This window comes from Calonectris borealis, chromosome 1, assembly GCF_964195595.1.
Source record: "Calonectris borealis chromosome 1, bCalBor7.hap1.2, whole genome shotgun sequence".
Taxonomy (NCBI): Eukaryota; Metazoa; Chordata; class Aves; order Procellariiformes; family Procellariidae; genus Calonectris; species Calonectris borealis.
In genome coordinates, this window is record NC_134312.1 from 22,950,909 (window position 1) to 22,978,260 (window position 27,352).

At 38.8% G+C, this 27,352-nt stretch overlaps 2 protein-coding genes across 5 annotated transcripts; both read right to left on the minus strand.

Annotated features, from left to right (window-relative positions):
• Positions 1-74: 74 nt before the first annotated feature.
• HDAC10 (histone deacetylase 10) lies at positions 75-20,491 on the minus strand. 4 transcript variants are annotated; one of them, XM_075146569.1, is made up of 21 exons: positions 20,256-20,491; positions 19,392-19,458; positions 18,408-18,542; positions 16,099-16,195; positions 15,329-15,426; positions 15,146-15,250; positions 14,867-14,935; positions 14,102-14,228; positions 13,571-13,636; positions 13,119-13,178; positions 12,648-12,737; positions 11,251-11,357; positions 9,544-9,611; positions 8,790-9,063; positions 8,060-8,150; positions 6,372-6,457; positions 5,804-5,857; positions 5,054-5,138; positions 4,429-4,614; positions 2,405-2,564; positions 75-1,693 (listed from the first exon to the last, which is right to left on the minus strand). In XM_075146569.1, the coding sequence occupies exons 2-21, from the start codon at positions 19,454-19,456 to the stop codon at positions 1,668-1,670; spliced, it is 2,049 nt and encodes a 682-aa protein (XP_075002670.1). In that variant the 5' UTR covers positions 19,457-19,458; positions 20,256-20,491; the 3' UTR covers positions 75-1,667. The 4 variants fall into 4 exon arrangements, with proteins under 4 accessions (XP_075002670.1, XP_075002677.1, XP_075002686.1 ...); XM_075146576.1 differs by having other exon boundaries at positions 20,251-20,491; XM_075146585.1 differs by lacking the exon at positions 4,429-4,614.
• A 1,857-nt stretch (positions 20,492-22,348) lies between these two features.
• On the minus strand, positions 22,349-25,586 carry LOC142082283 (secreted frizzled-related protein 2-like). The gene is made up of 4 exons (XM_075150385.1): positions 25,300-25,586; positions 24,583-24,752; positions 23,754-23,846; positions 22,349-22,659 (listed from the first exon to the last, which is right to left on the minus strand). The coding sequence occupies exons 1-4, from the start codon at positions 25,584-25,586 to the stop codon at positions 22,349-22,351; spliced, it is 861 nt and encodes a 286-aa protein (XP_075006486.1).
• Between the last annotated feature and the right edge of the window lie 1,766 nt (positions 25,587-27,352).

The following is a 27,352-nucleotide window of genomic DNA, read 5'->3' on the forward strand; positions in this document are numbered from 1 at the left end:
AGTAACGGACTATTGCCAGAAAGCAGTAAACCACCCGGCCCTGCGTCCCGGTCTGCAGAACGCAACTCAGCCGTCTGAGAGTATTCGCAAACCAATTCTACCGAGAGTACACATTTTTTTCTCTGAATTCGTGTTTTAATAAATTTGATCAAGATCTTAGAAAAATGCATATCAAAATACGACACTGGTATCATTCAAACACTGGCTGCAGCAATTCAGTTGAACGAAGGCAGGTAAAGCTGAGGTATTTCTGAGAAAATGCTTTTTCAGTGAAAATGCTGAATTTTCCGAAAAAGCTTTTTTTTTTTTCCAGGGGAGAGAGAAGACTAAACCAACAAATCTGTTCTGAAAAGTTTTGAAGCTAAAGTTTGGCCATTGCCCGATTTCCAATCTAAAGTAAATACTTTTTGGAGTTTGAAGTTTAAGAAATTCTGAACTGAAACAGAACATCTTCGTGTTCTTCAACTTTTGTTTGTGAAAATGTTTGACATGGCTTTTAGTTTATTTTCAAATAGATTTTCATTTCACAATGTTCAAGGATCGGGAATCATTTCCCATCCAGCAATAACTGAAAACCAGTATGAATGAGAAGGGAATCACTGGGAACAGTTATAAAAAGAGAACTGCAAAGACAGATACAGTTACTCAAATAATGTAAAGTTCATCCCAGTGGCAACACCAGTATAAGCATAATTTGAAGTTTTTGAAATCAAAAGGTCACATTATTAAGTCACAATCACAGAAAAGAGCTCTTGAAAATGAGCCCAAAATCGTATCTGGAATGCAGCCAAACAAGGCATACTATGGCTATTGCCTCGGGATGTTTGTTTAATTTTGAGAATTCACATGATGTTAGCCTTAGGCCACTACCAAATCTCCGGTGGTTTGGGGTTTTATTTGTTATATAGACAATTCACGTTTGAAAAGAGGGCACAGAAGTCCTCTTTACACTGCTTTATTCAATTATGTATTTGTAATTTTATATATGCAGAATATTTTTCTTTTTTCTCTCATGCCCTGTATCGTTCAGGAAATTAAACTTAATTATCACAGGTGTGATGTTGGAAATGCATACACTATAGCTGTTCAGCTGCTCTTCTTTCTTAGTGCAATTGACAATTACTCGTTAAAAAAATTAAAAGAATAGACCACGTTAGGTCAATCCTTTAAATCAGATTATGAAATGAAATCTCATTAGTCTGAAGGACCTGTTGTTAAGTTTAAACTCCCAACGAAATGGTGGTGGTGGCAGCAGTGCAAGCACTCTGGTATTACGTTGAATAATATTAAAATGTTTTGGCTATTATGATTGCTCATTTCAGATGCCCATCTTCTGGACTTCCCTAACATTCATGCAGTCAAGCTACTGCATATGCAAGCCTGACTTTACAATGTCACAAATGACAGAGGCCCCAGTTTGCAGTAATGAAGTGCAGGAGTTGTTTTCAAGTGTCTGTTGTGAATAATTAGTGCCAATATAGAATTTGCAAGCACAATTCTCTAGCTGAAAATATGGTTTTTAAGTATTTTTAAAACAGGAGACAATTGTGAATGGCTCTTATTCTGTTTAGAGATCGACCATCTCTTTTCCTGATGATTTAAAAGGCAACATGAACAGCAACACATTTTCTTTTTCTTCTGCTGTGTAAAATGATTCTGAAGTGCAGTCAATTTCTTGAAATCCCATCCTTCACTGAAAAGAACAGCAATAAGAAAAACAGTTATTAATCAAGCTCATACCACAATTCCCAACCCCATGAGAACATTTTTATTGGAACCAGACCAGTGCCTTGGCCATTTCTTCTGAAAGAAAGCAGGGCATTTTCTTTCAGAGAGAGATGCCCACCTTTATCATTGCTTCTTCTGTTGAAAAACGAAAGTTATTCAGTAGAGAAATGTATCTAGACAAGCATGCTTGAAAACATAAATACCTACCTAATCTGATTCCTATACAAATGGAGTACTCGATCCTCAGCTATTTAGTCATGCTTAAAGTACATTCACAATCACTACTGAGTTAAGTGAAGTTATCTGTGGACAAGTTAAATGTAAATAAAAATGTAACCTGATTCTGTACTATATTCAGAACACACATTAGCAGTCAGAGCCACTGCACATCTTATGAACCATTCTTTAAGCACATAATATTTTGGTAGTGTCATTTCCAAGTTTTGGAATAACAGTATTCAAAGTTCCCAAGGGTACAGTTGTTATGCTATGAAATGTGGTGCTTTCTGGCTCAAGTGGCAGAAATAAAAGCATTCAGAGTTTCATTCTTTTCATATTAGATCAATGTGCTCCCATTGTAATATCCCACTGACTTACAGGAGCCAGCTGTATTTTATCATCTTTTCAGAAACTTGCATATATTCATAAGAACTAAAGATAAAAATAGACAACTTACCTGAACACTGAAGCATTTTCCATTCCTGCTGAAACTGGTCTCTTAATGTTTTTATTTTATTTACTTTTTCTTGGGTAGGAGGTACATAAACTCCAAAGTGAGGTGTAGAAGCACCCACTAATGCTTTGGCTACACTTTGCATTAAATGTATCTCTGTGTCCTATTTAAGAAGAAAAAAAAAATACTCCTGGGAACCAAACTTTCTTCGTTTCAGTAATACATGAAATATTTTAAAACAAGCTTTTGTAATCAAGTTGCTAATATTAGTAGCAAGAATGAGCAACTTTCAATTTTCAAATAAAAATGTGTCAAAATGGAGAAGTTTTTTTCTGAAAAAGGTAAATTAATTTTTATCTCCTGTAAAACTTGTTTTTTTTCCAAATAGAGAAAGAATCTGAGTTTTCCTTTTGTGACTGAAAAGAAACAGTGCTGGGTTAAAGGTAGAAAATGTTAGGAGGGAAGGGGAGCATGGAGCTTGTTTACTTCATGCATCATTTATTTTCTATCTGTAAAAAATAGTGATATATTTTGCTTCATCAGAAAGTGACAATTTTTGGACTCCTGACAATCTAAATCAATGTCATTTGCTCACAGAAATCATATTCTGAGGTGTTCATAGTATATGAGGATTATTAACATTTATTTTGAAGACTGTAACTCTATTTTATTCTTAAAAGATGGAAGTCTTTTTTCAATTATTCTAAAAAGCCAAACCCATGCATTAGAAAATCCCCACACATTAGATAATCCTGTTATGGAGCTACCTGCAGAGTACCAATATAAAACCCTCAGTCATTTCTTAAAGATATATGTCTAACTTCCTTTTTATCTCTGAGTTTACCCTTCAGAATACCAATAATTCTTTCCACTTCATACTCCTAATTAGTAATGTGCAAATATACTACTTCTGAATACTGTGTATCAATGTACAAATTATATTAGCTTAGGCAATTTACATATCAGCACTGTAAATTAAAACAAATAACATTTGAGAAGACTACAGAATAAAGTATGTCAAAATCCACTCAATTGGCAGCTTAATGAATAGTATGTCTTTAATTGGATACTTGCTGGGAAACAGATTAGGATAAAATTGCATACCTGAACAATTATTCATTGTTTCTCATTAAAAAAGAACTAGGAGGCACAAAAGCAATCAAAAGTTACTGTTTCACAGAACACAGGAGAAATTGTGTTACTCACAGCCACAAGACGCTGCAGAGGCCAAGAGCATAAGTTGAGTTCTTTAAGAGATTAGACAAATTGATGGAAGATACGCTCACTGGCACTTATCACACATGGTCTGGATACAGCCTCTGACTTCCTAAATTTAGAAATCCTTAATGTGGTAGTGTATGGAAAAACTAGACTAGGGAAAGATCCATATATTCTTTATTTCTTTTCCCATGCTTTCCACCAGAAACACAAAGCTGGGGTAGATTGGTCTTCAATTATGTATTACGGCAATTAAGTTCACTTAAAGGATATGTGCCATTTTGATTTATTTTCTGCATGATGGAAGTCGTGTGTGATAAAGTAAAGCATGAGGGACAGAAGGAGACGAAATTTAGTGTTTTATGATAAACAGGACAATGGGCTGCTTTCAATCACTTCTGATAGAAAAAGGCCATATAATTAACAGACAACAAGTGCCTCTTTTCAGGAGACAACTCTAAGTTGTGAATCCCAGATGGAAAGGGAACTTAATCCCCAAACTGTGGCAAACTGTCAGAACGTGTACTGTCTATAGACATAACCATAACCATGGGCTTGCATTCATGCCTCGGCTTCTCAATCACGGAGGCTGCCTACAGCTCGGTATGCATCTGTGTCTGGTCTTGTTCTCAGGCCAGAGAGAAACTTGGGCTATTTGTGTCATGAACTCAGGGGTACCAAAGACAGTATAGATACAGCCAGTATTTTCTACTGGGCAGCTTGAAGCAGTTCATACCAGGCACGCTGCTGTTTGATCTGAGTCCTGCCCTAGGCACTTTGAACTACCACGGCTTAGCGCCACTTCTTACCTCGATCACTGCAAAAATTCGAGACTCAGCTAATCCTTGTAGTAAAGCAAAAAGGAGAGAAATTTCACTTATTCCAAGGCTCCTGTTTGGTCCAACAGCTATTACTGTCAAGTTAGGTTGGTAACTATATGCTACAGGAAGAATGAATCCAAGCACAGCAGAAAAGAAGTCATTTCCTTCAGCGTCCTTTAACAACAATGAGAAACTGTTCAGCACAAATGTAAAGCCCCAAATTCCCAGATATAAAACAAAACAGTAAGGTGAATCTCAAAAAGCTTTTGATTGACCTAGGAAACAGGATACTGATCTATTTTCACAGCAATTTTTGTATTAAACATGCAGATTATTCATCTCTTCCTTAGTGTCTTCGCACTGCAACTCTGCCTTCGTGAAGATGAACTACAGTAGCTACTGAAGGTTTCCTCAAACCTGTGCATTCTAACACACTCTAAAGGTCTGTGAAAGAGTAGCACCCTGGCAAGGGCAAGCAAAGGCAATATTTTCAAAGATCCAAATTGCAGTGAGGGGTGCAATTCTCAGTGTCATTTATGAATTTGTAAATATATTCTATTATTTTTGTTAAAAAAGTTTTTCTCTTCTGTTGTTTCCAGAATGTGAATCTTACCCCTTTCCAGTTTAGAGAAATACAGTGTTTAGAGCTGGCCTTTCCAGACTGTTCTTTCTCACAAATATGTATCATGAGTATTTTTCTGTAAATAAAAACGACATCTGAGTATTTAACCAGCAACTTCCAATGAGATAAAAATATATTTTCTTTCATCATTCTTTAAATACTAATTCATAACACAGGAACAAATAACTATTTGCATTACTACATGCCATAATGTAAACATCAATTATAACTGAAATCCTTTTTTTTAAGCTATCTTTAAAGACAGTATTAAAGACTATGGGCAAATTACTTTTTAAAAAAAAGGGGAAGTGGCAAAAAAAGTTATAGATAAGTAAAGATGACTTTCAGTAAGGAACTCAGCATCAACAGTATGTGCCTCCTGCAGTTATAGGGGGGTACACCCTCTATAATTAATAATTGCATTCTTTATTACTTTCTATTTTCAATATTCTATTTTCAATATTCTATTTTCAATATTCTATTTTCAATAACAATCTAAATTTCAATTAATATAGAAGGATTATACTTTAAACCTACCACTAAACTCTTAAAGTGGCATTTAGAGATAGCAGTTTGTCTTTAGATACATTTGGAGATGTTTTGTATTTTGCCTCAGGCTAAACTAAATGAACATCAGCTCATGACTGATTCCTTAGTGCAGATTTCATCATACATACGGACACTTATGAACATTTATAAAGCCTTTGGGATTTGACTCCCTGAAGTACAGAGAAACCTCACCCATCTTCTGTGTTCGGTATGATTTGCATGTCTCCAACAAATATACAAAGCACTCTGCACAAAACAAAAAAAATATACATACATTTACATCTACAAGCAACTTTTTTCAATTACTGTGATTTGTTTAAAGAGTTTGTAGATTAGATGTAGATTAGATGTAGATTAGATGCATAAAAAAGAATGTATGTTGTTTCTGAATTCGGTCCATTAAAAGTATAAAGAAAACACATTTATGACAGGTCAAGGGAACTCCTTTTCTCCCATCAAATACTGGGGAGAAAAAACAAAACCAAGAAAATGTCCTCAGGCCAAAGACAATCAAAATCTGACAAAGAAAATGTAGGTTAGCACAGCAGCCATCCTTACAAATGTTTTGCCTTTGGTAAGGCAAAAGGTTTTTGCTGGCATATACAATATTGTCTGTACTACATATTGAAAATGCTATGTATATGGAAATGCTATTTGTTTTAAAATTAAGGTTTCAAAGGCAATTTGCCATATTTCACACACTTTTATCTTATTTTCACCTTTTGGCAATGGGCCCCAAATGCAAAAGATACAAATTCACCTATGAAATCCAAAACGAACAGAATGTCTTAGTGCAACAGCAACAGAAACAGCAGCTGTGGGTGATTCTGCAACTCCATTGCATACCTACAAAATATATTTTTCACTCATAAGTAATTAATGCTGCACAAGATCATGTCATTTTTTATTTGTAACAACTGTATTTTTACTTGTTTATACTCTACCATTCAAACAAAGCTACAGCTGCATGAAAGGGATCCTAATGATCTATCATAGTAGGGTTAAGAAAAATGTTAATTTTCTACAGAAAGGCCATATTTGATCATTATGCCAAGAGCTGTTCTATTACTTCAAAAACATGGTGCTATGCTGAAAGGCAACTGTAAAAATAGCTTTTGCAGGGGAAGGTCATCTTTACTGGTTCTCTCAATAGTCTGCAGATTGGATACATTCGGTGTACCAGTAGGCAAACTGCACCAGAAAAATACACTCCATGAAAAGGACGTTGTCCCTGAATTCTAATTCCGACTCTTCCTTTAACCTAGGCAAGCTATTCCTTTCTGGAAAATACTATGACAGTATTACTTAGTCAACCTTTCAGTGTTCATTTGTGTTGTGCTTTGAACGCTACATGAAAGCTACGCAAAAAGATAATGCATGCTCCCCCTCCTCATTCCTCTTCTCTGTATTTGTCAACAGAAAAAGCTCAGCTTAGCATCTGCAACTCATGAAAAGTTCTATTTCTTTTTGCCAGTTACCAATTTTTTTTTTTATCTATTTATAGGCTCTCCTAGAGGTATGTGCAGTCTATAATGTTAGAATTTGTCCGAGATTTACATACATGACTTGCAACAGCAAGAAGATGGCTTACAAGAAAGAGGCCATTCTGGCAGCTAATTTTCCTCTCAGGCCTGGTACTTTAAAGAGAGCTTTTCATTCAAAGGGAAAGACTCATTTATTATGATGTAATAATCTCTTGTTTTCTTAACTTGTTTGCAGTTTTTCCTCTTTGCTTCTCCAAGTTTTTATACATAAATAAAAATGTGCACACTCTAAGCCTGCCTTCTCTTCATTTCTGACCCTCCAAGAATCAAGATGCTGAATTGGAATTACTCTGTTCAGAATCACAGCATGCAGCGGTGTTTTCAACAGCTCCACTAAAGCGGTATATGCGCGTGTGTAAATCAAAATTTACTGAGTAAATTGTTGTACAAATAATGGTAAGTGGGTGCAGCTGCACATAGCACAGCATCTTGTCATGATGGGTAATGCAGAAGTAAACTCTGTCCTAAAGACAAAAGGCAAAACTCTGTGCACTGAGACAGGAAAACTTTTGACATTTATTGCTCAGACTTCTTGCTGCTGCTCACTAGTGCTTGATACACCACCTTCTGCCCCCCTTAACTGGAAGAGTGAATGCCTGGCTCACCTGTATGTCTGAGAGTGATAAGAAGGTTGTTACTGACTCATATGCTGTGACTGCAGAAAAGCAGGACAATGTCTTGTCCAAAGATTATTAGGAAGTTGTCTTGGGGTTAACAACTATCCCTTAATAGTTGTTTTCTCATCTTGCACACCCACTCTTGTAGCTAAGCACATTCTAGCTGAGATTAGTGGGGTTGCGAACCATACAGTAACTAATACCTGAATGACAACATAGTAGAAGCAGAAATCAGAGGAATCCAACTCTCCACCCACCCCCCCAAGACCAAAGCAGTTTATTATTACCTCCTTCTTCAGTATTTTATCTAGGATGGCCAACACACTGCCAAGAGAGAGCAAAGTTTTGTCCTCTTTCACAAGGTCTGCATAAAAGCCACTATAAAATAAATTATATGAAGAAAAACTACGTTAGAGGCAACAATGCTTTTGAAGAGGACACTGATACAGTTCTTCGCAGTTAGTATTGACGGGGTACGTTTTGTATAGGTGCTACACATTCATTCTCAAAAATCTAGCTCTAGCAGGAAGATGACAACACTGTTGCCTGACAGTCTTGAGCTCTACAAACCTGTCTCCATTCTGCTCTGGAAAGAAAACAAAAATGTCTGACAATATTCAGGAAATAGAGTTCTGTCAAAATTAGACTTTCTAAGACAAAAAGTTGAGCCTCTCAAATCAGAACGGTTTGGTATTTTTTTCAGCTAAAAGTGAATACAGAGCTTTAAGGCACCTGCCCAGCAAAATCTCTTTCTAAATGAATATATTTGCACTAAGTGTTCCATCTCCGTTGAAATAGTTTTCTCTAAAAGTATTCTGATTAGTTCTTTAAAAGACTTCAAGGCTACGAGTGATAACCAGCACCAATGTCTTCATTTTTCAAAGAAAGAAACTCTGGCTATAATTGAGTAGACTAAGGCCAAAAAGATGACCATGGCGGAAAGCGAGCTAGAAGACAGTCTGTACAGAGACCTCTCATCCTCATGATTATGTTGAAAATTAAATAGACAGGACCAACCTGACAAGAGCTTTTATTTCAGTTTTCTCCATTTCCTTCACCAAATGAATGGGTACAGGGAACAAATGTGCTGAAACTTTAGAGTCAGTTGTTGTTGCTGTTTTGATGGGAGGCACTGGAAATAGAATATTTTTCATGTGCAGTTCCAAAAATCTTTCTACTTTGACAGTTTCATCGTTGTTAGTCATCTTGAATTCCTGTTCTGTGGAGGGATTTGTATTAGCCTTCTTTAGTAGATGCAATTTGGTGCTCAAATTTTGTAAAAATGATGTGTCTGGAGAAAAAAAAAAGAGGGGTTTCACACGTATTAATTTCTGAGCAGTGTGTTAATATTTGGCTACATTTATTTACAAAACAGAGCACATCTGTATTCACAGTATGCATATTTATTTCCATGCACTAGCACAATATTTCCTGCCACAGATGTTATTTTTCAGTGCTGCTACGTTTGTTTTAATCTAGTGAAAGGTCATAAATGATAATAAATCTTACGCCCATATTTTTGACACAGAAAACAGCATCCTCAAACAAAGATATCAAAGAGCTACTTTTAGGCTGACGTTTGCTGGCTTCAGAAGTTCTTTTCAGACCAGCTGAAGACATGGCTTTGAATGAAGCCTCATAGCGCTTCATCAGTCACTTGATGAATAACTGAGAGTTCAATTATTTTAATCCACTGGTATTAATAATTCTTAATTTCTGTATGAATCCAATTACCAGTCCCACTTGCTTGAAAAAAGAGAAGAGTAATTACCTTCATACATCAACCATTTCCAGTAGGGTTTATGTGCTGCTCTCACATTTTGAATAGATTCAACAGCACTACAAAAGAAACAGGATTAACAGTATCAGCACTAATGAAAATACAGGAAACATAAAACTTACCTCAATGAAAAAGTAAAAACAAAAAATCCAACTGAAAATGAACAAGCTCTGGTCTATTCCAAGAATGCAGAACAGAAAGAGAATGAGAGTCAATGCGCAGACTGCTTGGAAAGATTAGATTCAAGAGTCAAAAAAGAAAAGTGAAGAACACATGCAGTACATACACACATGTACACACACTGAATGAAATCCGACCCTGCTGTTGGAGGAAGCACACCTGTCCCTGACTTCAGGACAGGCAAGATTTCACCTGTCTTTCTTTGCTCTGTCAGAGATTTTATCTACAGAATGTAAAGATGTAATTAGATTTACTCAAAAGCAAGACTATCTGTTCAGGAACCAAGTAAATCACATTCCCTGTTATTCTTTGTGTTGAAATCGCTTTTTTTATTATCACTGTTTTTGCAGCACTATAGGCAGATGGTTTTATTACGTTAGCTATCATACAAACATAATTCGGGTCATGTTAAATCCAGGACAAATTCTGTGTACTTGGAGGTTGTTTGAAAGGTGTTCAGGAGCTGGACTGATATAACGGATAAATATGTAATCAACTCTCTATTGCTAGGATGATAGCAAGCTGAGATACTACAGTTGGTAGAGAAGAAAAAGAGGTGATACAGGGGCTATGGGATGTACTGGGAGCAAAATAACCAGCTTTGCTCCATCACAGTTTGCCAAACCCAACTCTGCCCACAGCCTGTTTATATCTGCACCGCCTCCCTGACTGATCTGAGCTCCGAGTTTTAACTAACACAGCCAACTGGTAGGTGCTGCCTTCTACCCACCAAAACGCAGGAGGAGCATTACTGCTGAAAAAAGCACGGGACAACTGTTGAGGTGGGAGAGAGGCTGAGGATGGAACATGGAAATGTGGAAGAGATGGTACAGACAGGTAGAGAGAAAGACGCTGTTTAGATGTGGGACTGACTCAGGCCCAAGGTGCAGAATGGTTTACAGGTCAGATTCACCACTGTGCAAACACAATCTTCCTGTCTCCATACAGAAGTTAGACCCGAAGTTTAATTATCTTGGTACAGCTCCACACAGTGGAGTGCTTTCGCACCCCAGGCCTCGACGCTCCAAATTCCAGAAACACAAGAAATCATCAAGACTGGCTCTGCACAGCGTCAGCTCTCACTGATGAGAGAAAGGTTAGTTCCAGCTATTGCTGTACTACAACAACTGAAGTGGCTCTGGAGTCTGAAGAACTAATCCTTGCAATTACGTACTTTCCCAAATACTGGCTGTTATTAACTGGCATTGCCTTGATTACAGCAGGATTGTCTCAGCCTTGAGTGAGATGGATCTCTACAGAATAACAAGGCCCAAGGATAAATAGCATAGAATTATAAGCCATTAAGAAGTTCTCGCCACTTGAGATAATTTCAGAAACAAAAGTATACAAAACTGTACCTTGGGATGACTTTTTTGGAAAGCAAGTTATCCAAAGCAGAAAATAAGGTATTATAAAGCATCATATTAAAACCTTGCTTCAGCAAAATGTTCAAAGCGTGCATGTCTTTAGCCTCTTTGACAAATACACGGGTTGTTCTAAAATTCTTCATATGTTTACCTTAGGCAAGGTGTCATTTCTCCAGTTATTTGAGGTACAGGATCTCCAAGCAAAGTTTTTACAGTCATGCAGACTGATTCAGACAATGACTTTAAGTGGTATCCACCCTAGAAAAAAGTATTTTGTGTCACCTAAGGAACAAGTACTTGTAACATCTATCTGAATATCATCATGGAAAGTAAATTAAACTTTTTAAATATATCTGAATTTACAGAAACGGAAGATGATATGCAAGTACATCTAAGTCAATGATTTTCAGTATGAAAACAGTAAGTTAGAGGCTACTTGCTGAACTTCACTGGCATCTCATGATTCAACTCAATTTATCATGGTTCGATTCATTTCGGAAATCAGTCATGACTTTGCCATGAAAACCCTGGAAACATATGCCTTCTCCATTCCTATCCATGATACGCCATCTTCAACAATTCTTGTGGAAGATACCTTAGAAGGCAAATACTATCACTGTCCTCTAAAATGTCTGCACAAGGGAAATCTCCCACAGCCTGACACTTGTAAGATGTGATTGTCCTAATGGTTTCGCAGAATTTGGAGAACGACTGAAGATACATTTAAGACTGCTAGATTGCAGATGATAGACTGCTTCTTGCATATCACCGGTGGAGCAGTCACATCATCTGTATTAGGATGGGATGCTTATTTGCACTTCAGCTAGTAGACAGAAATATCTGCATAATAATAATCTGCTGGAGAGAAGGATGATGGAAGAAAGGTCATGCAAAACAGACGTCAAGTGAATCAATTCATAAACAGTTCACTCTTGGAGACCTTGTTGGCAGTAGTATTTCCACACACTCATTTACCTGAAAAGCCACCATTTTTCTAACATGCAGCAGAAATAAGGAGTTGAAATCTAGATTTCAGAAGGAGGAAACATTTTTAGTTGTTTAAAAAAAAAAAAGAGCTCTTAAAAAAGGAGCTCGTATAGAGGCTTTTAATCAAAAAAGATGGAGTTTAGTAAAGGCTAAGAGTATAATTAGGTTAAAGTTTTTTTAAACTCTCCTGGAGTAAGACATATTTGCAAAAACATTGGTAATGCAGCTTATTCACTAAATACATTTTAATGAGTTGGGGACTGTCCAGAGTAGCAATATAATCACTGTTCACAAGAACTGAACATATCTGTGGAGGATATGTTTCTTTGAACAATGAGCACATGCTCCTCTGTTTCAAAATTGTAAGTTAAAAAAATCAGTTTAAGACATGCACTTCTTTTAACGTATAAGAGCATTGTCAAATCTTAGCCATTTTTGCATTCCTGATTCTCAAAAGAAAGATAAAAAGAATAAATTATTAAGAAGTTTTGCTTCTAGCTTGCCCTATATGGATCTAATACAAAGATCCTTCCCCTGGGAGTACGTTTCCGAAGCCTTTACCTCTAGGATGACACACAGCTTTCCATTAGCTAACTGCATCAGGAAATGGGTAAGGTGGGCAAAAACCTCAGGAGTGGCATTCATCTGACCCTAAATCAAAGAAAAAAGTTTAAAAGATAAAGCCCTGAATCAAAAACATTGGTAAAAAAAAACCCATACAATCTGAAATACACGAGTCTGAGTTGGAATACTGGAACACTTGCCCCTCTCATTGTATCTAACAAAATGCTGAACCAACTGCTTTAAAGGAAGGTGCAAAAAACAACACAGTAATTATGCCTATAGGATAATTTGTCTTTACATGTCTTGTTGTAGTATTTAATGAGCTAGAGACAGCTTAAAGACTCAAACATGTATTTTTAGCTTGGTCAAAGCGAATTTCACCTAACAATCACAGGACATTTAAGCGGTAGGAATATTTTGCAAACAGATTCATGACTGACAACACAAAGACCACAACAAGTTACTTACTTCAGGGTCTCCAATTCCAGAATCATATCCAGAGGAGACAAGAACCAGTTCAGGATCAAACTGTTATAAAACAGAGAGAGTTGTAGCACATTCTTATGTCCTATTTTCAATTTTGTACTGGATTTCAACTGTAGCATGTTCAGTTGTTTTTTCAGCTAGAATATGGACACAAATAAAGACTCTCCTTAAATAAAAACTAAGATTACCCTTTTATAATATTTTCATTCCTGCTAAAGAAGTTGCAGGTCATTATATTGAATATTGAAAAGCTAACATTCCATAAATATTATTCAGTTGATCAGGACATTATTCAGACCAGCAGAAATAATGTGTTAATTGTGCTACTGGCAATTACTGCATTTCTACAAAATATTCAATGGTACCTGCTTAAGAAGTACGTCGGAAGTAGTCTTTGGTTTTGCTATTCAAATAGTAGAGCAGTAAAAAATTACCTCAAAAGCCATTGGAAGCAACACATGGAAAAATGCAGCAAGATAATCTGAATTTCCCATCCCAACCTGCAAAATGTGAGAAATATAGGTCATATTTTCCTGTTGGAATAACAAATTTTCTAAGGTTCTTCAAGACTTTGGAGAAACACAGTATCAAAAGTTAAAGATAAGGGAACCTTATGAGGTCAAGTAAAACAAACTCCATTTAAGTAAAGTGCATAAATATCCACCATTTTTCTCTAAGAAGGATGGATGTAATCATCTCCTGAAACACTTTCTGTTTTGATGCCTAGGCAAGATATTCAAGAAAAAAAGAATATGTGCATGTTTCTCTCTCTCCTTCCCCCCCCACCCCACATTATCATATTCTGAGTCATACTTCTCAGCAGACATTCCACTGACAGGAAGGAGGTACACTGTGCTGAGACACCTGCCAAGCAAGTGAAGCAGCGCACTTCTCAGAAAGTGCTACATAAAGCATGAGACAGAAAGCTATTGCATTTGCTTTGTGGTGCTGTAAACAACATTTACCTTATTCCAAGGCAAATTTATGTTAAAACCTTTTCCTTTTCCCAGACCCACAGCATCATAATCAGATTCTTTGAGTGATGGCCAGAATTCCTGATGTTCATAGCGATGCCAGGAAAAATACAAAACACTGAAAGATACAAGAAATAAATCCAACACGACAAAAAGATTCTGAAACTGACTTTATATCCTAAACCTGGTGGCTGTATTGACTAAAAGCAAGAAAATAGAATCATCCTTTCCCCTTAATTTTTTTAATGGACTTGGACTGTGAAACTTGGTACAGTAGGTCCTATTCCAAAATTATCCTAGGACAACTGCTAAAAATTATTGTACGCATGCAATCCCTTCTCATCAAAGACAAGGCATTTTCAGAAGAGTTTCTAGAATCTAATTCTGTGGCTTTCCAGAAAACAATGTGTTTATCCTACTACTACTTGAATACTTGAACTGAGAGAGTCCTGAATAGAGAGAATAGAGATACTACCTGAATACTGTCACAGAGGGATCTTACTACTGGCAAACCAAGGTAGTCATATTGCTCACTGTTTGTTATTCTTTACAGTAGAATAGATTTACATATTTCTTCTTGTTAAGAATTTTCCCTCTATTTGATCACAAGTAAAAACAAGACTGACTAAAATAGCAAGGAGAATGTTTCGTGTTTTGTAAGATTCTAGTTTTAGAAAGTTAAGAAATCTAATTCATTACAGAGGAAAGCAATATTTAATCAGCTAAGATAAAAAGTAAATAACATATCCTTCAAACCTTGGATCCTCTTCGAATATATATTGAGTTCCTTGCCCATGGTGCACATCCCAGTCAACAATTAGGATTCTGCATGGATCAGTAAAAGAAAACATTCAGTGGAAGAACCACAGCATCTTGATCTAAACGAGGTACAGATGAATAATGTTTTTCTGTTGCAAGAGTTACATGACACCCAGAAAGCTCTAGATATTAATCTAAAACAGTGCAATGTCAAACAGTTATCTAAATGCCATACTTGCATACGATAAGCTTCTTTAGGGTCAACCATGCACTTACCTCTGTAGACCATATTTCAGTTTTGCATATTCTGCTGCAATAGCAACATTGTTGAACAAACAGAACCCATTAGCTGCATTTCTCTGGCTGTGGTGACCTGGAGGTCTAAAACAAAGTTTTATATGGTTACTCACAACAAAGGAAGTTTTGGGGAGAACTGGAGACTTTCACATATTTTCTTACCTTACCAATGCCATTCCATTGCACACTTTTCCTGACATCACAGCGTCCACCAGCTGCAAAGTTGCTCCTACTGCTAGTCTGGCACAGCGATACGTGTTCTGAAAAAGAGAATCTCTTAGGTGTCATCAATCACTCATCAGCTTGTTTTCAGCTAGTCACACATGACATGCTTTTGCACCCCAACAGCAAATTGTCTTGACATAAGTCTACCCTACTGAGGTTGTACACAGATAGTTGAAAGCAGAATTTCACAACACACATTCCAATGTGCTTTCTAATAGGTTTACCTGTGATCACCATATCCCTCATAAGGATGTTCTTTCTGGAACAGTTAAGAAACATGAGATGGACATACTGAATTGACTAGTGGAATAACATGGCGTCTTTGAAAATAAGGAACGAAACCTTACAGAAACAAAACATGAAAGACTTCACCTCCACTACCTGGCACAACATTTAAGAGCGACTGTTACCAAAATGCGATTTGCACGACACTAATGGTCTACAGTGACATTAAGTGACAAAAATGGAGCTAGAATTTGAGTAGTGCGCTATACTGGCATGATGCAATTACAGAATAGATGACACTTAACCGACTTAAATTCCAGCATTACACTAAACTTGAAACAGATAACAATAATGTCATAAATATATGTAAGTCTACTTAAATAGCAAAAAAAAAGTATTGCTAATTTTCCCCTACTTAGAAAAGTGCCACTCAATGCAAATGCTTGTAACTCCCAATAGAGGAAGCTGTTTAACTTACACACCGGATGAAAGAAAAAAGCATCATAATTTCCAGAGACACTTTTCAGTTCCTCTTCTTTCATTTTCTGGGTGCTTTTCGCCACTTCCAAGTGTTCTGGACTGCAGAGGAGAGAGAGATTAACACAACCCTTAACTAAGCAAATAGACCTATAAAAGTTTTTTTTAAATGCAAAATGTAATTAAAAGTAACAGAATATATATTAAAAGGGGCTTTCTGTGAGACTTCACCAGTCCAATAGGTACTCTGGAATGCTAGTTACAGGATATAGTGAAAAAAAATACGGAGTGCTATGAAAGCAAGAGTTCTGGATATCTTAAGAATATGACATTCTTCTCCCTTTTCCAGTGGCAAGAGCAATCAGTCTTGCTTTCAAAAAAACGTGCTTTGTTCATCATGCAACAATCTATCTTGCAATCCATGCTACATATAGATACCACCTCAACAAGAACTAAATTAGGATTCTGACAGTCATCAGTGTGAATTGTAACTCTGAGAATGTGTCTAGTGCTCCCTTGTTCTATGGAAAACAAGTATTTGAATGAATCCCTTATCAGGTGTGTACTAACGCCCTCTTTTCCCTGGTTCAAGAGTGCAGTAAGTACTAAGGCTAGAATCAATGTTCCCCCAGTTCTCTGTCACTGCTCTCCTGCCCTTGTGTAGTGAGCCGGAAATGGAGGCTGGTGGCATCTACTCTCCCATCTGTGCCCTAATCCAGGACACAATGACCATATGCGTTCCTCTAGGTGGACAACGCCAAAGCAACCAGAATTCCACAACAAAACGAGATGCACTAGTGCTGCCTAATGGAAATAGAGCTAAACAGTGGCTTCAAAATGAAGCTGTTAACAGGAATAAAACCGTATGAACCTGAATGACTGTATAATTACTAGTTTAAGTTCATCAGCATAACTAGCTGTGAACACATACAAAACATTTGTATAGGAATCATATATTTGTTTCAATCTAAAAGTCTTTTAGAAAGGAGAGAGCTCTATTATCTCTAGCTTACCTATGGAAATCAAGACAAGACTTAGTGAAGTAATTTGTTCCCAAGTCATCTAGCAGGAGCAGCTCAACTGGGAACAGTGATCAAGTCTCTTCAGTACCCAATCAGCAATGTATTTACTATGAAAATAAATTATATTGGTACACAGCACTAATTGCATTCTAACAAACAAGTATGTTCTGAGGAAAAATACTGTTCCGGAATCTGAAAATTTAAGCATGACTTGGGATCAAGCTGTGGTCCTCATCACAGGTTTCAGGGCCCTGAGCGCATCCTTTCCCTCCTGGGGTTTGGCTGCTGGGTTCAGAACCAGCTTAGAGGTAGTACGGCTGGTCACCTTGTAAGGAGCTAGAAGGAGCCTCAGCAGAGGTTCCCTGCAATCAGCTCTGATATAAGACGTCTCAGCAGAGGCTCCCCCTCCTTCCCTTGGCACCTGCTTTTAAGATAAGGTTCTCACCCTTGGCTACACTGCAGCTGTGTTGTGTAGCCACATCCGTGTCTGGCCATGAACGCCACAGATCTGGACCTGGACCTGGACCCTGACCTGTGGGCCGACTCTCTAGCTTGACCTCAGACCTGCGATGTCACTATGGCCTCGTCGGGCAATCCAAACTCATGGCTGAATCCCAGTTACCATCACTGGACCTGTGCTGCTCGCCTTGCTTGGGTACTGTGCCCTTGACCATGAAGCCACTGCCTCTGGCTGCTTTGTCATCACGCTCTGCTCCTGACTCGCTGCTCTTGCTGCTCCCTGACAAGGGCAAATAAGCCCACAAGCAAGACGCAGAATCATCTGCAGTTGGTTGCAGAATCATTGCACCAAGGCGACAAATGCCAGAGCAGACTTCATTGCCATGACTTCAGAAGGGGCAGGCTGCTGTTCCTCTCCCAGAACGCTGCCAGAATTAGCTGCAAAGTTTTTCTGTTTGGTTCATTCTATCTCAAAGATGCTTAGGAGAAAGAGGAGGTTATTATCTTTCTAAAGGAAAACCCATTTTTCTACACTTTTTAAAGTCTTGTCCCAATTTTTATTAGAAGTTTACTTTAAATCCTGTGTATAAATCAGCATTCGTTGCTTAAGAACCCAAAGAGTGAGAATGGGGATTTAGTGGAATAGCAGATTCATACCTCAGCACCTACACCATACTCAACATTATTTGTCTAACTTTAAACATGACACGTTTTCCATTGAAGTTACTGGAAGTCATTGAGTCATTGAGTTTTGGAGCAAAATATGACCTGGAGGTATGAGATATGTTATTTCATTGAATTAATCTGAAGGGTGATGAAAGTAAGTTTCAGACCTGTGAACCAACAGGATCTCCTCCTCGCTTCCTTCTCTGGCAGGCACATGGACACATCTTTCCACAAGATGGTAACATTTAAGCTGCTCATAGGAGGATGACAGTCTTTCTGGCACTTCAATATCACAAACAGGACTAAAAATAAACAATAATCACATTACTATAATACCATGCCAGCACAGCTAACAAATACTCTTCATAATGCCTAGCTTTTAACTTCCCATTGTGAGAAGATTCATTACCCTCATAGAGGGACATGTGAGAGTAAAATAAAAATAAAAATAAAAATAAAATACTTTTGTTTTGGAATTGAGCCAAAAATTGGTTCTAAAATATGTAAGCCAAAAAAAATACATGGTTCTTAAATAAAAAAGAAACACAATAATATCATTTTTTGATTTCACCGCTGAAAGTAGCAATGCTTAACTACAGACACATGAATGCTGAAATGAAAAGTGGAAGGTGAACAGAGGAGAACTGGGTTTGGGAGAGAAGACAACAGTGGACTGTTACTCTGAGCACTGAAAAGGTACTGGTCTAATTTATATAAATTTAAGTAAGTAAGTGGCATATACCAATTTCTAACTGAAATTAATTGACGGGTTTCAGCTGAGTGAGTATATCTACATATTTTTTCCACGATCAATGATACTTTAGCTTTATAAACAATTTAATTAGCTTTAAATACATTATTTAGGGGGCTACTCAGATGCTTAAAGCTAACGCTTCTTGTTAAGGCCTACCAGACTGGAGGCCTACAGCTTCTCAAATCCAGCTTCAGATTATCATTACGGCATCTGGATACAAACTGGAAATAAAATTAAAATTTTTCTCCAAAAAGAAAGACTTTCTATTTACCAGGAAAATGACAGGGTATCTATCACTAGGTATTTTCTATTACATTTACAAAAACTGCATTTACTTGGTACTTCTCTCAGAAGTCCTAATAAGAATCTATTCATAAAAAGGACGGCAGCGACTTACTCACTCCAAAGTAGTTTATGAGTGGTCATCTCCTCATCGTAAACCAGCGCTGTTCCTGAAGCCATTGCTACAGACAGAACAAAACAAAAATCCCAAGACACGTATTTCAGGCAAGAAGTAAATAGATATTAAAACAAACTTAGTATTATATTAGCTAGAGAGAATATATGTACACAGCGTACCTGCTTGCATGGTGATTTTGCACTTCAGACTTTGTACTTACAGAACGGAATCACAGAAAACTATTTAGGAGGAGCCCTGACAAGACCAGGAGGGAAACAGCAGTGCAAAGCTAATGGCACAGAAACTGGATGCACGCAGGTAGGATTCACAATTATCTGAATTTTCAAAACCTCGGCACAGGATTTCTGGTGCAGGTGAAGGGGTTACGCCACCTCTTCAAGCCCCTCCAGCCCATGCTCAGGGCCTTACAAAGACTGTCAAGGATCTGAGCACAGGCGTCCCCACCCCACCACCACACGCAGGTACCTGCGGAGGCCTCCCCACCCCACCACCACACGCAGGTACCTGCCGAGGCCTCCCCACCCCACCACCACACGCAGGTACCTGCCGAGGCCTCCCCACCCCACCACCACACGCAGGTACCTGCGGAGGCCTCCCCACCCCACCATCACATGCAGATACTTACCTGTCATGGCTGATGTGAAACAAAACAGCCACTTGTGAAAACTTAAGTTATAAAGCCACAAAGTATGAAAAATAGGATTATATATGCCACGGATAGAACAACTACAGGGATCTGTTGTGTTTAAAACTTTATCGGTCTTTCACAAACCCAAGAGAGACGTTTAAGAGAAACAAAGAAACCGATGCCAAGAAAGAGAACTAAACCGCACACCTCACCGAAGCCCCGCAGCCGCCGGCGGGCGCGTTAACGTGGGCCGCGGGCCCGCTCCGCTCCTCGCCTCCCGCCCGCCGGGGAAGCCTGGCAGCCCCAGCCGCCCTCACACGGGGCCGCCTGGGCCCCGCCGCGGGCCGACAGCTCCCGGAGGCGGCGAGGGCGGGAGGCCGGCGCGCCCCAGCCACACGGCCCCCTGCTTCAGCGCTTCGGCCCAGCCGCCGGGATCGCCTCGGCCCGGCCGCCGGCTCCTCCCGCGGCGGCGGCGCTGGGAGTGTCGAGCGGCGTCCCCGCCCCGCGGCCGGCCCCGAGCGCGGCGGGCGGCCCGGCGGGAGCGGAATTTAAATTCCTAAATTCGATTTGCCGCCGCACGTTTCACTGGTGTACAACGGGAGGCTAAGTTAAAGTACACACAAAGAAAAACTTCTGCTTTGCCAGAGCTCGCTCTCTCAGGCCCGGCGGTTTGAATTGTATTTTCATGCCAAGGGTAGTACAACCACAGGTATTGTTAAGGTGTTAGTTTATAACAAAGCCAGGAGCAAAAAGACCCACAACCCTGGCCTGTACGGTGTCCTCTAATGCAGAGAGAAATGAAATAAAAACTTGAACTAAAACGATTACTCCTTCGTTTTTGCAGAGTAGCAGGATGGTTCCCAGCAGGCAACCCCAGACCCCGCGTCCCCGCGTCCCCAGCCCAGGAGCTGATGCTTCCCCCGCGGGCCCTAAGCGGGTGCCGGGCTGCCGGGCTGCCCTGCGCCGGGGGAGCCCCCGCGGGGCCCTCCTGGAGCAGCTGGCGGGTGTGAAGCCGCCACAGGCGTCTTGAAGTATTTACCAGTTGTCCTGCAGGGACCGGCACAGACTCAGCAGGATCAAATGAACCGAGCTTTTGAACAACCTACTTTTTTCTAAGCAGTGACTTCATTATACAATATAAACTGAATATAGGTTGTTTCAACTTTTTTCCCCTCAGTTGCTACTAGTTTTCCAGTTCATGGTGGAAAGTGATGGAGCAGGTGTCATCAGGAGCATGCATACAACCCTGCACTTACGGGGGACTTAGCAGGAGCCCGGATCATTACAGATGGGACTTTTAGAAAGCTACTGACCTTAGATTTTTCCCATATTTGTTTCAAGAATATGTGACCATAATAGACACTCTATTACTGAAATAGTATTATCAATTTATGTATTATCAATTACTTGTTCTTGGGTCTATTATACATATTTAGAAAACTAAAATTAAGTCAAGTTCTGTCCATCTTCATGTGGTCTTTAATGTCAGTGTATCGCACAGACAATGAGGATGCTAATCACGTGGCCACTGTAATATTTCAGATTTCTTGAATATTATCACTCCATTAGTTCCCCGCGGACCACTTAGACAACTGGTAAAGATTCTGCATGGGCTTTTTTAATGTGTCTGAAAATGAAAAGGGACCTTTAGCAGGGGAGGCCCAGTTTAGATTCCAGCTGAACTGTGTAACGTTCAAGATGGTCACGCAAGAATAAGAAGTTTCAAAAACTGTGTTTAGCCTATGCTCTCAGGTGTTACCACTGAGACTCCGTCAGCCCTGTCATTATAAAAGGACGCCCAGAAACCAAATCTTCTTGTAGCTGGGGCCAACCGTACCGTACTTACAGTTACTTATTCCTATTTATTCCACTTTGATTCCAGCAAAAGCGACCAGCAGAGGGCTGCCTTCTTTTAAAATACTCTAATGGGAGAAAATGAAGTGGATTAATGAAACATTAAGTAAGGGAAAGTTTAGGTAACTCGAGAAAATGGCAGAGTGGGCGGTATAGAAAAATACATTAAAGGTAGTCAGCTGGATTAAAACTGTTTTATGCCAGTTTTTGCACATATTACAAAATATTTTTGCAATAACTCAAAGAAACATTTATACATGCTTGGCCAAGTTCAAACTTGATGTGAATAGCTGGAACACTGCAGAAAGGATGCCTAATAACACTGGAGTTTAAATTCAACTTATAATACAATTTAAAAGTCTTCACATTCCACTTATAGTACATTCCTATTTACAAGACAGGTTGGGGATGAGAAGTATAATCATCTTTTTACAAATAATACGATAACTATTTACAAGCATTTATGGTATCTCCACTTCTGAGTGGCCAAAGTCAGCTGGGAGTCCCTCCTCTGCCAACGATAAACCTGGTTTACTAAAATGATGCCCTCTTCAATATTCCCCACAAGGAGATACACCATGGGACGATGGGTCAGAGTCATCTTCTGCGTACAGTTTTCATTGATAAGCAGCCACTGTTGTATCATACTCTGAGTTTCATAAGGCAAGAGTGAGCCCTGGGTAATGAATTCCACTTGGCATTCAATGTTATACTCTTGGTCACCAAATACTGTTCTCTTTTTGGACAGCTTTACTTTCACTGCTAAGGAAAAAAAAGGAAATATCTAAGTCACTCTATTTACTCAAATGCAGAAAGAACACTACCAATGAAAGCAGGACGATTCCTTAAAAATACTATGATAATTTATGCTGATAGAGTACGGCAAGGTCTTCTCCGGCAGCAGTATACATTTTAAAATATTTTTTAAAAATAAAGATTATGTAGTAGAGAATTTTTTCATGGAGTAGTAGAGATTTTTTTCACAAAGGTGAATAACGTATTTTTACCATCACCATGTAGGTTAGACTTTATGGATAATTAGATATTGTAAGCTGTTGGCATTGTTCTCGTATCATGCCGCCGCCCAGGCTTGCCCAAGCAATTCTCCTGAAACTCACTTTGTCCATGTTATGAAGCCCTCAGCAAAAAGAGGTAGTAATGCTTGCTAATACCACCCTTTTAGATATTCCCTTTTCGTTATAGGCATCTACCTACCCCACTTGACTCCACCAACATTTTTTAGCACGAAATTTCTCTATACCTCCTGATCTAAAGCCAGCCAAAGTCGCTGAGAGTGTACACTGACTTCAAAGGGCTTTGCAGGATGTTTCTAGAGCAAACTCAAAACTATTGCCTGTCACTCCAATAAGACAACACAAGGTAAGAATTTCTTTTACTGATATGATTTTCTGAGTCTCCTTTTCAGTAAACCATGTACCATGAACAACTCATGCACACAAGTAACAAAGACACGCTGTTCACTGGTGAAACAACCAAAGCTTTACTTTGGGTTTAACCACTAATAAAAGGCAAACCTGCTTATTTGGCTGCTTTTCCCTGAAATATTTTCCATAAAGAATGTTGTACTACAATGTAGCCAACCAGACAAGAACAGAAGAGCTATTTGGTTGTAAAATAGATCATTAATAAATCTGTCATACAAAATAAATCCTCCTTATATTTTGATTAGAAATAAACATATTCTGATAAACAATGTGAAGTCAGCAGCCAAACTCTTAGGATTAAGACTTTGAAATCCCAGCAGAAACTATCAGTTATTTTAATCCTAATTTTAAAGCATTTTAGAAGGAGAGCTGTTAGTCTCTTTAATAGCCGCCATATTAGCGAGGACTTACCGAAGTTATTGTCACAGAAAACTTCGAGAACCCTTTTGTGCGTAAAGAATTCCTCCACTGCTGGGCAGGCCTGGCAGGCAGGCTTTGGTAGGACTGGTAAGAAATGACAAAGTTTCGTTGTTATCTTTTAGAATCTTTTGTATTAATTTTCTGCTGTCAAAGCTGAGACCCCACTGTTAAACCACAGGGATGACAGAGAAAATACACAATTGGTCAGTGATAATGTAAAAGTCTACACACTTCTCTGAAAACATGGCTGGGGATGAAAAGGAGTTTCATTTTCCATGCCCATTCAGTTCTTGTTCAGACTGACAAGCTCAATTATCAGCATCAAATACAGCAACAAATACAGTATTGTTTTTACTATAGCTAAGGTGGGTGGGGAAGGGGTTAGGTGGATGGTTCTATCAGTGATCCTGCATTCAGCTGAGCTAGGATTGTGAATATATGAATTCGGGTGTGCCATTTGTCCGTGATAAGGGCCATTCATAAGTCTATAAAAAGACCTCAAAATAAATCAAATACAGTGTGATACTGTCCACAGCTGTATGCATGGTGATAATCACCTTCCTCCTCTACCTAAGTGTAGACTATCTACACTTGATTTTATTGAAGCGACGCTGATTTACACCATCTGAGGTCTGCTGCAGCTTACACTGCAAGGACTAGCACTTGCCCCTGCCATCTGGACAAACAGGGTGAAGCAGTGTGGATAGATACGACTCCATTTAAAAAATCACAGACCGTCTGGGAACGGTGTCCCTTGTATCTCCTTGATTCCCAGGAACACAGAGTACGGCCACCCTCCCCTCTGCCATCTTCCAGCTACCTTTGTGCAAGTATTTATATTCCTTTGTAAGAGATGCCAGGCACATGTCCTCGTCCGCAGGGAATCTATCGCAGTCCAGACTGTCAGGCCAGGGGTGTCCGTGGCAGGCGAGCACAGGGGCGCAGCTGTCACGGACGGCAACACACATACTCCTACAAGGATGGATAAACCTGTCGCCGGAGGAAATATCAGGCTGAATCAGTTAAACTCACTCAGTGATAACAGAAACTATTGCAACAGTGATTTCTCTGCAAAGTACATTGTCTTTGCTGATATTTAACATCCTTCAACAATAATATAGTTTTAGAAGCGGCAGCTGCGCAAACTGTGCAAGTGGTCTGCATATGGAGTGGACTGTGCTTACAGGATTAAGTCACAGTTTTAAAAATGCTTTTATTGCAACCTGAGAAAAGCTTCAGCAAGAGCCTGATTCTATTCGTAATTGGTGCTTCAACCCTAAATTAACAAGAATAAAATTTCAACTGTAACAAAATAAAACATGATATTCTTTGACAACAGCATTTATTTCCCCAAAGCAAACTAAAGTTGAAGTGGAACAGGTTTTCAGTACTTTTCTTTCCGATTAGTATGAAAAAGTTAACAGAATTATTTCAGATAAAGTGGAGATCACCTTTAGATTATGATAAACATGCATTTCATTTGATCCCTGTTCTAGCAAATGAAGGCTGGAGTTCTGTACTGTGCTGTGGTACTTACGTATCTAAACAGATGGGTGCAAACAGGGAGCACAGGAATGTCCTCACGTGAGGGTGACAGTCCGTGTGTGCAAGGTGCTGCCAGGTGGTGGATTTTAGGATAACCTCTGCCATGCTTGTGTGTCCCATCAGGTTGGGAAGCCTCATTTCAGAGTACCCAATCTTGTGGCACATGTCCATCTCCTTGGGTATCACTACACATTTCGTGGATAATCCAATGTCAAAGCCTGTTGTCACTCTTAGGAAACCACTCAGAGCAAAAACAAGTATTTTTGCAGTCCAGAGCATCTTCCAGTGACTCCTGGGCTGCTGAGCAGGGAGCTGTCAAACCCCCCAAGCGCAGGGGCACGCTGAAAACCTTGTGGCTTATATACCCCAAGAGCTTAATAAACCATTGGTTATCAACTGCTTATCAAATCACTCGAGACAAGACCAGGTCTTATTGCCTATTCAAGGGATTGTGATAACCAGGGAGGCGGAGACAAAGTATAGAAGTATGTTCCCTAAAGACACCGATTTGGTATAGCCTTTCATGTGTCCCACGGTGACAGTTGCTGCAGCGTGCTATGTGGCATATTAAATTTTGACACTTAGAAGGTTTGCTATTGCTTTCTAAAACAAATTAAGAGATTCCCCAGAAAAACGGTTGGGCAGACAAGCTGTCTCCTGGGGCTGCTGTGTCTCCTTTGTTTTCAGACACTGCTGACAGGGCAGAAAAAACAGCCCAGATTGACTTATCAAGTGAAAATGTTTTGCTTGTGCTAATTGCTTGTGTCTCTTCCACTGTTTTACAATGTAGAAGAGGTACTTTCTTTATTTGGTCAAGCGCTACGAAAGAGACAGCCTCCCGCTATTAACCAAGTATTTTGTCCGGAAATTTGGATCCCTGTCCTATGACACGCTAAAGGTCCCAAGTTCTGTTAATTTTAATAGACACCCAAAAATACAGAATTGTTTTACTGATTGGAGTATGTACCTATCAGATGGCTACAGAACTCACATCTTTCATTTATTCAAGTTCAGTGGTGGATTTAATGTGGTAGGACTATTGTGGCTATCAGTTTTTATTCAGAGTAAAAAGGCAGTTACACATATGGAGAAACATTTTTATTACTTCAGATGAACCTGGCTACACTTAAAATTGCTCAAATAATGTAGCGTGTCACCTATTTATAATAAATCATAATTACATGAAGCTGTATGAAAGCAAATGATACCAGATGTGTACTTTTTCTGTTTGTAGCATAAAAAATAGTATTAAAATTCTTAAGTTAAAAGTTAACAGAATTACTGACTGAGTATTTCATTACTGTTCTTAGTATAGTACTGATAAACAGCTCTTCGCTGTAGAGAAGTTGGGGAATCAGTTAAGGTGACAGGGGGTCTGATTAATGTGTAGCTTAACTATTATGAATAGAAAAGTCAGATTATTAGTTAAAAGAGCTGAAGACCTAAACAACACATTTTGTGGAAATTTTTAATTTGATGAAAACATTTTTCCAATTAGTTAGGGGTGTTAATTTTTATTTCCATTTCTTATTACATGATTTATTAGCAGAAATGTTTAGATATTAATAATACGTAGGTGTATCTACTGTAAAATATCTGGCTTGATTATTAGGCTAAAATGAGTACGTTCATAACAGTATATCAGCTAGTATTACTGATGATTGAAATACATTTTTCCAGAAACAGCAGCTTTTTGTGCTTGTATATTATATAATTTACATGTTTATACCTAAATGTTAGATTATTAATCCTAGCATCTTTGAAATCAATGACAAACCGCCACTGATTCCTCCTTAGCTGTCTTCTTTACTCTAAACTACTGGAAAAATTACAGTATCTGTTTAAATAAGTCAGAAAAAAATGACAGGATGCAAAGTTCCAGGAACTAAAGACATATTTAAAAGAATTGCCAGGTTTTCTTTTCATGTTTTGTTGCTAGCTCTGTGTTTTTTCCAATAAACATGGATTCTCCGTATCTGTTAACTCACTTCAAAGCAGAGGAACCCAATACCTAACGAGGCTGATTTAGGCCTGATGAAGCACCT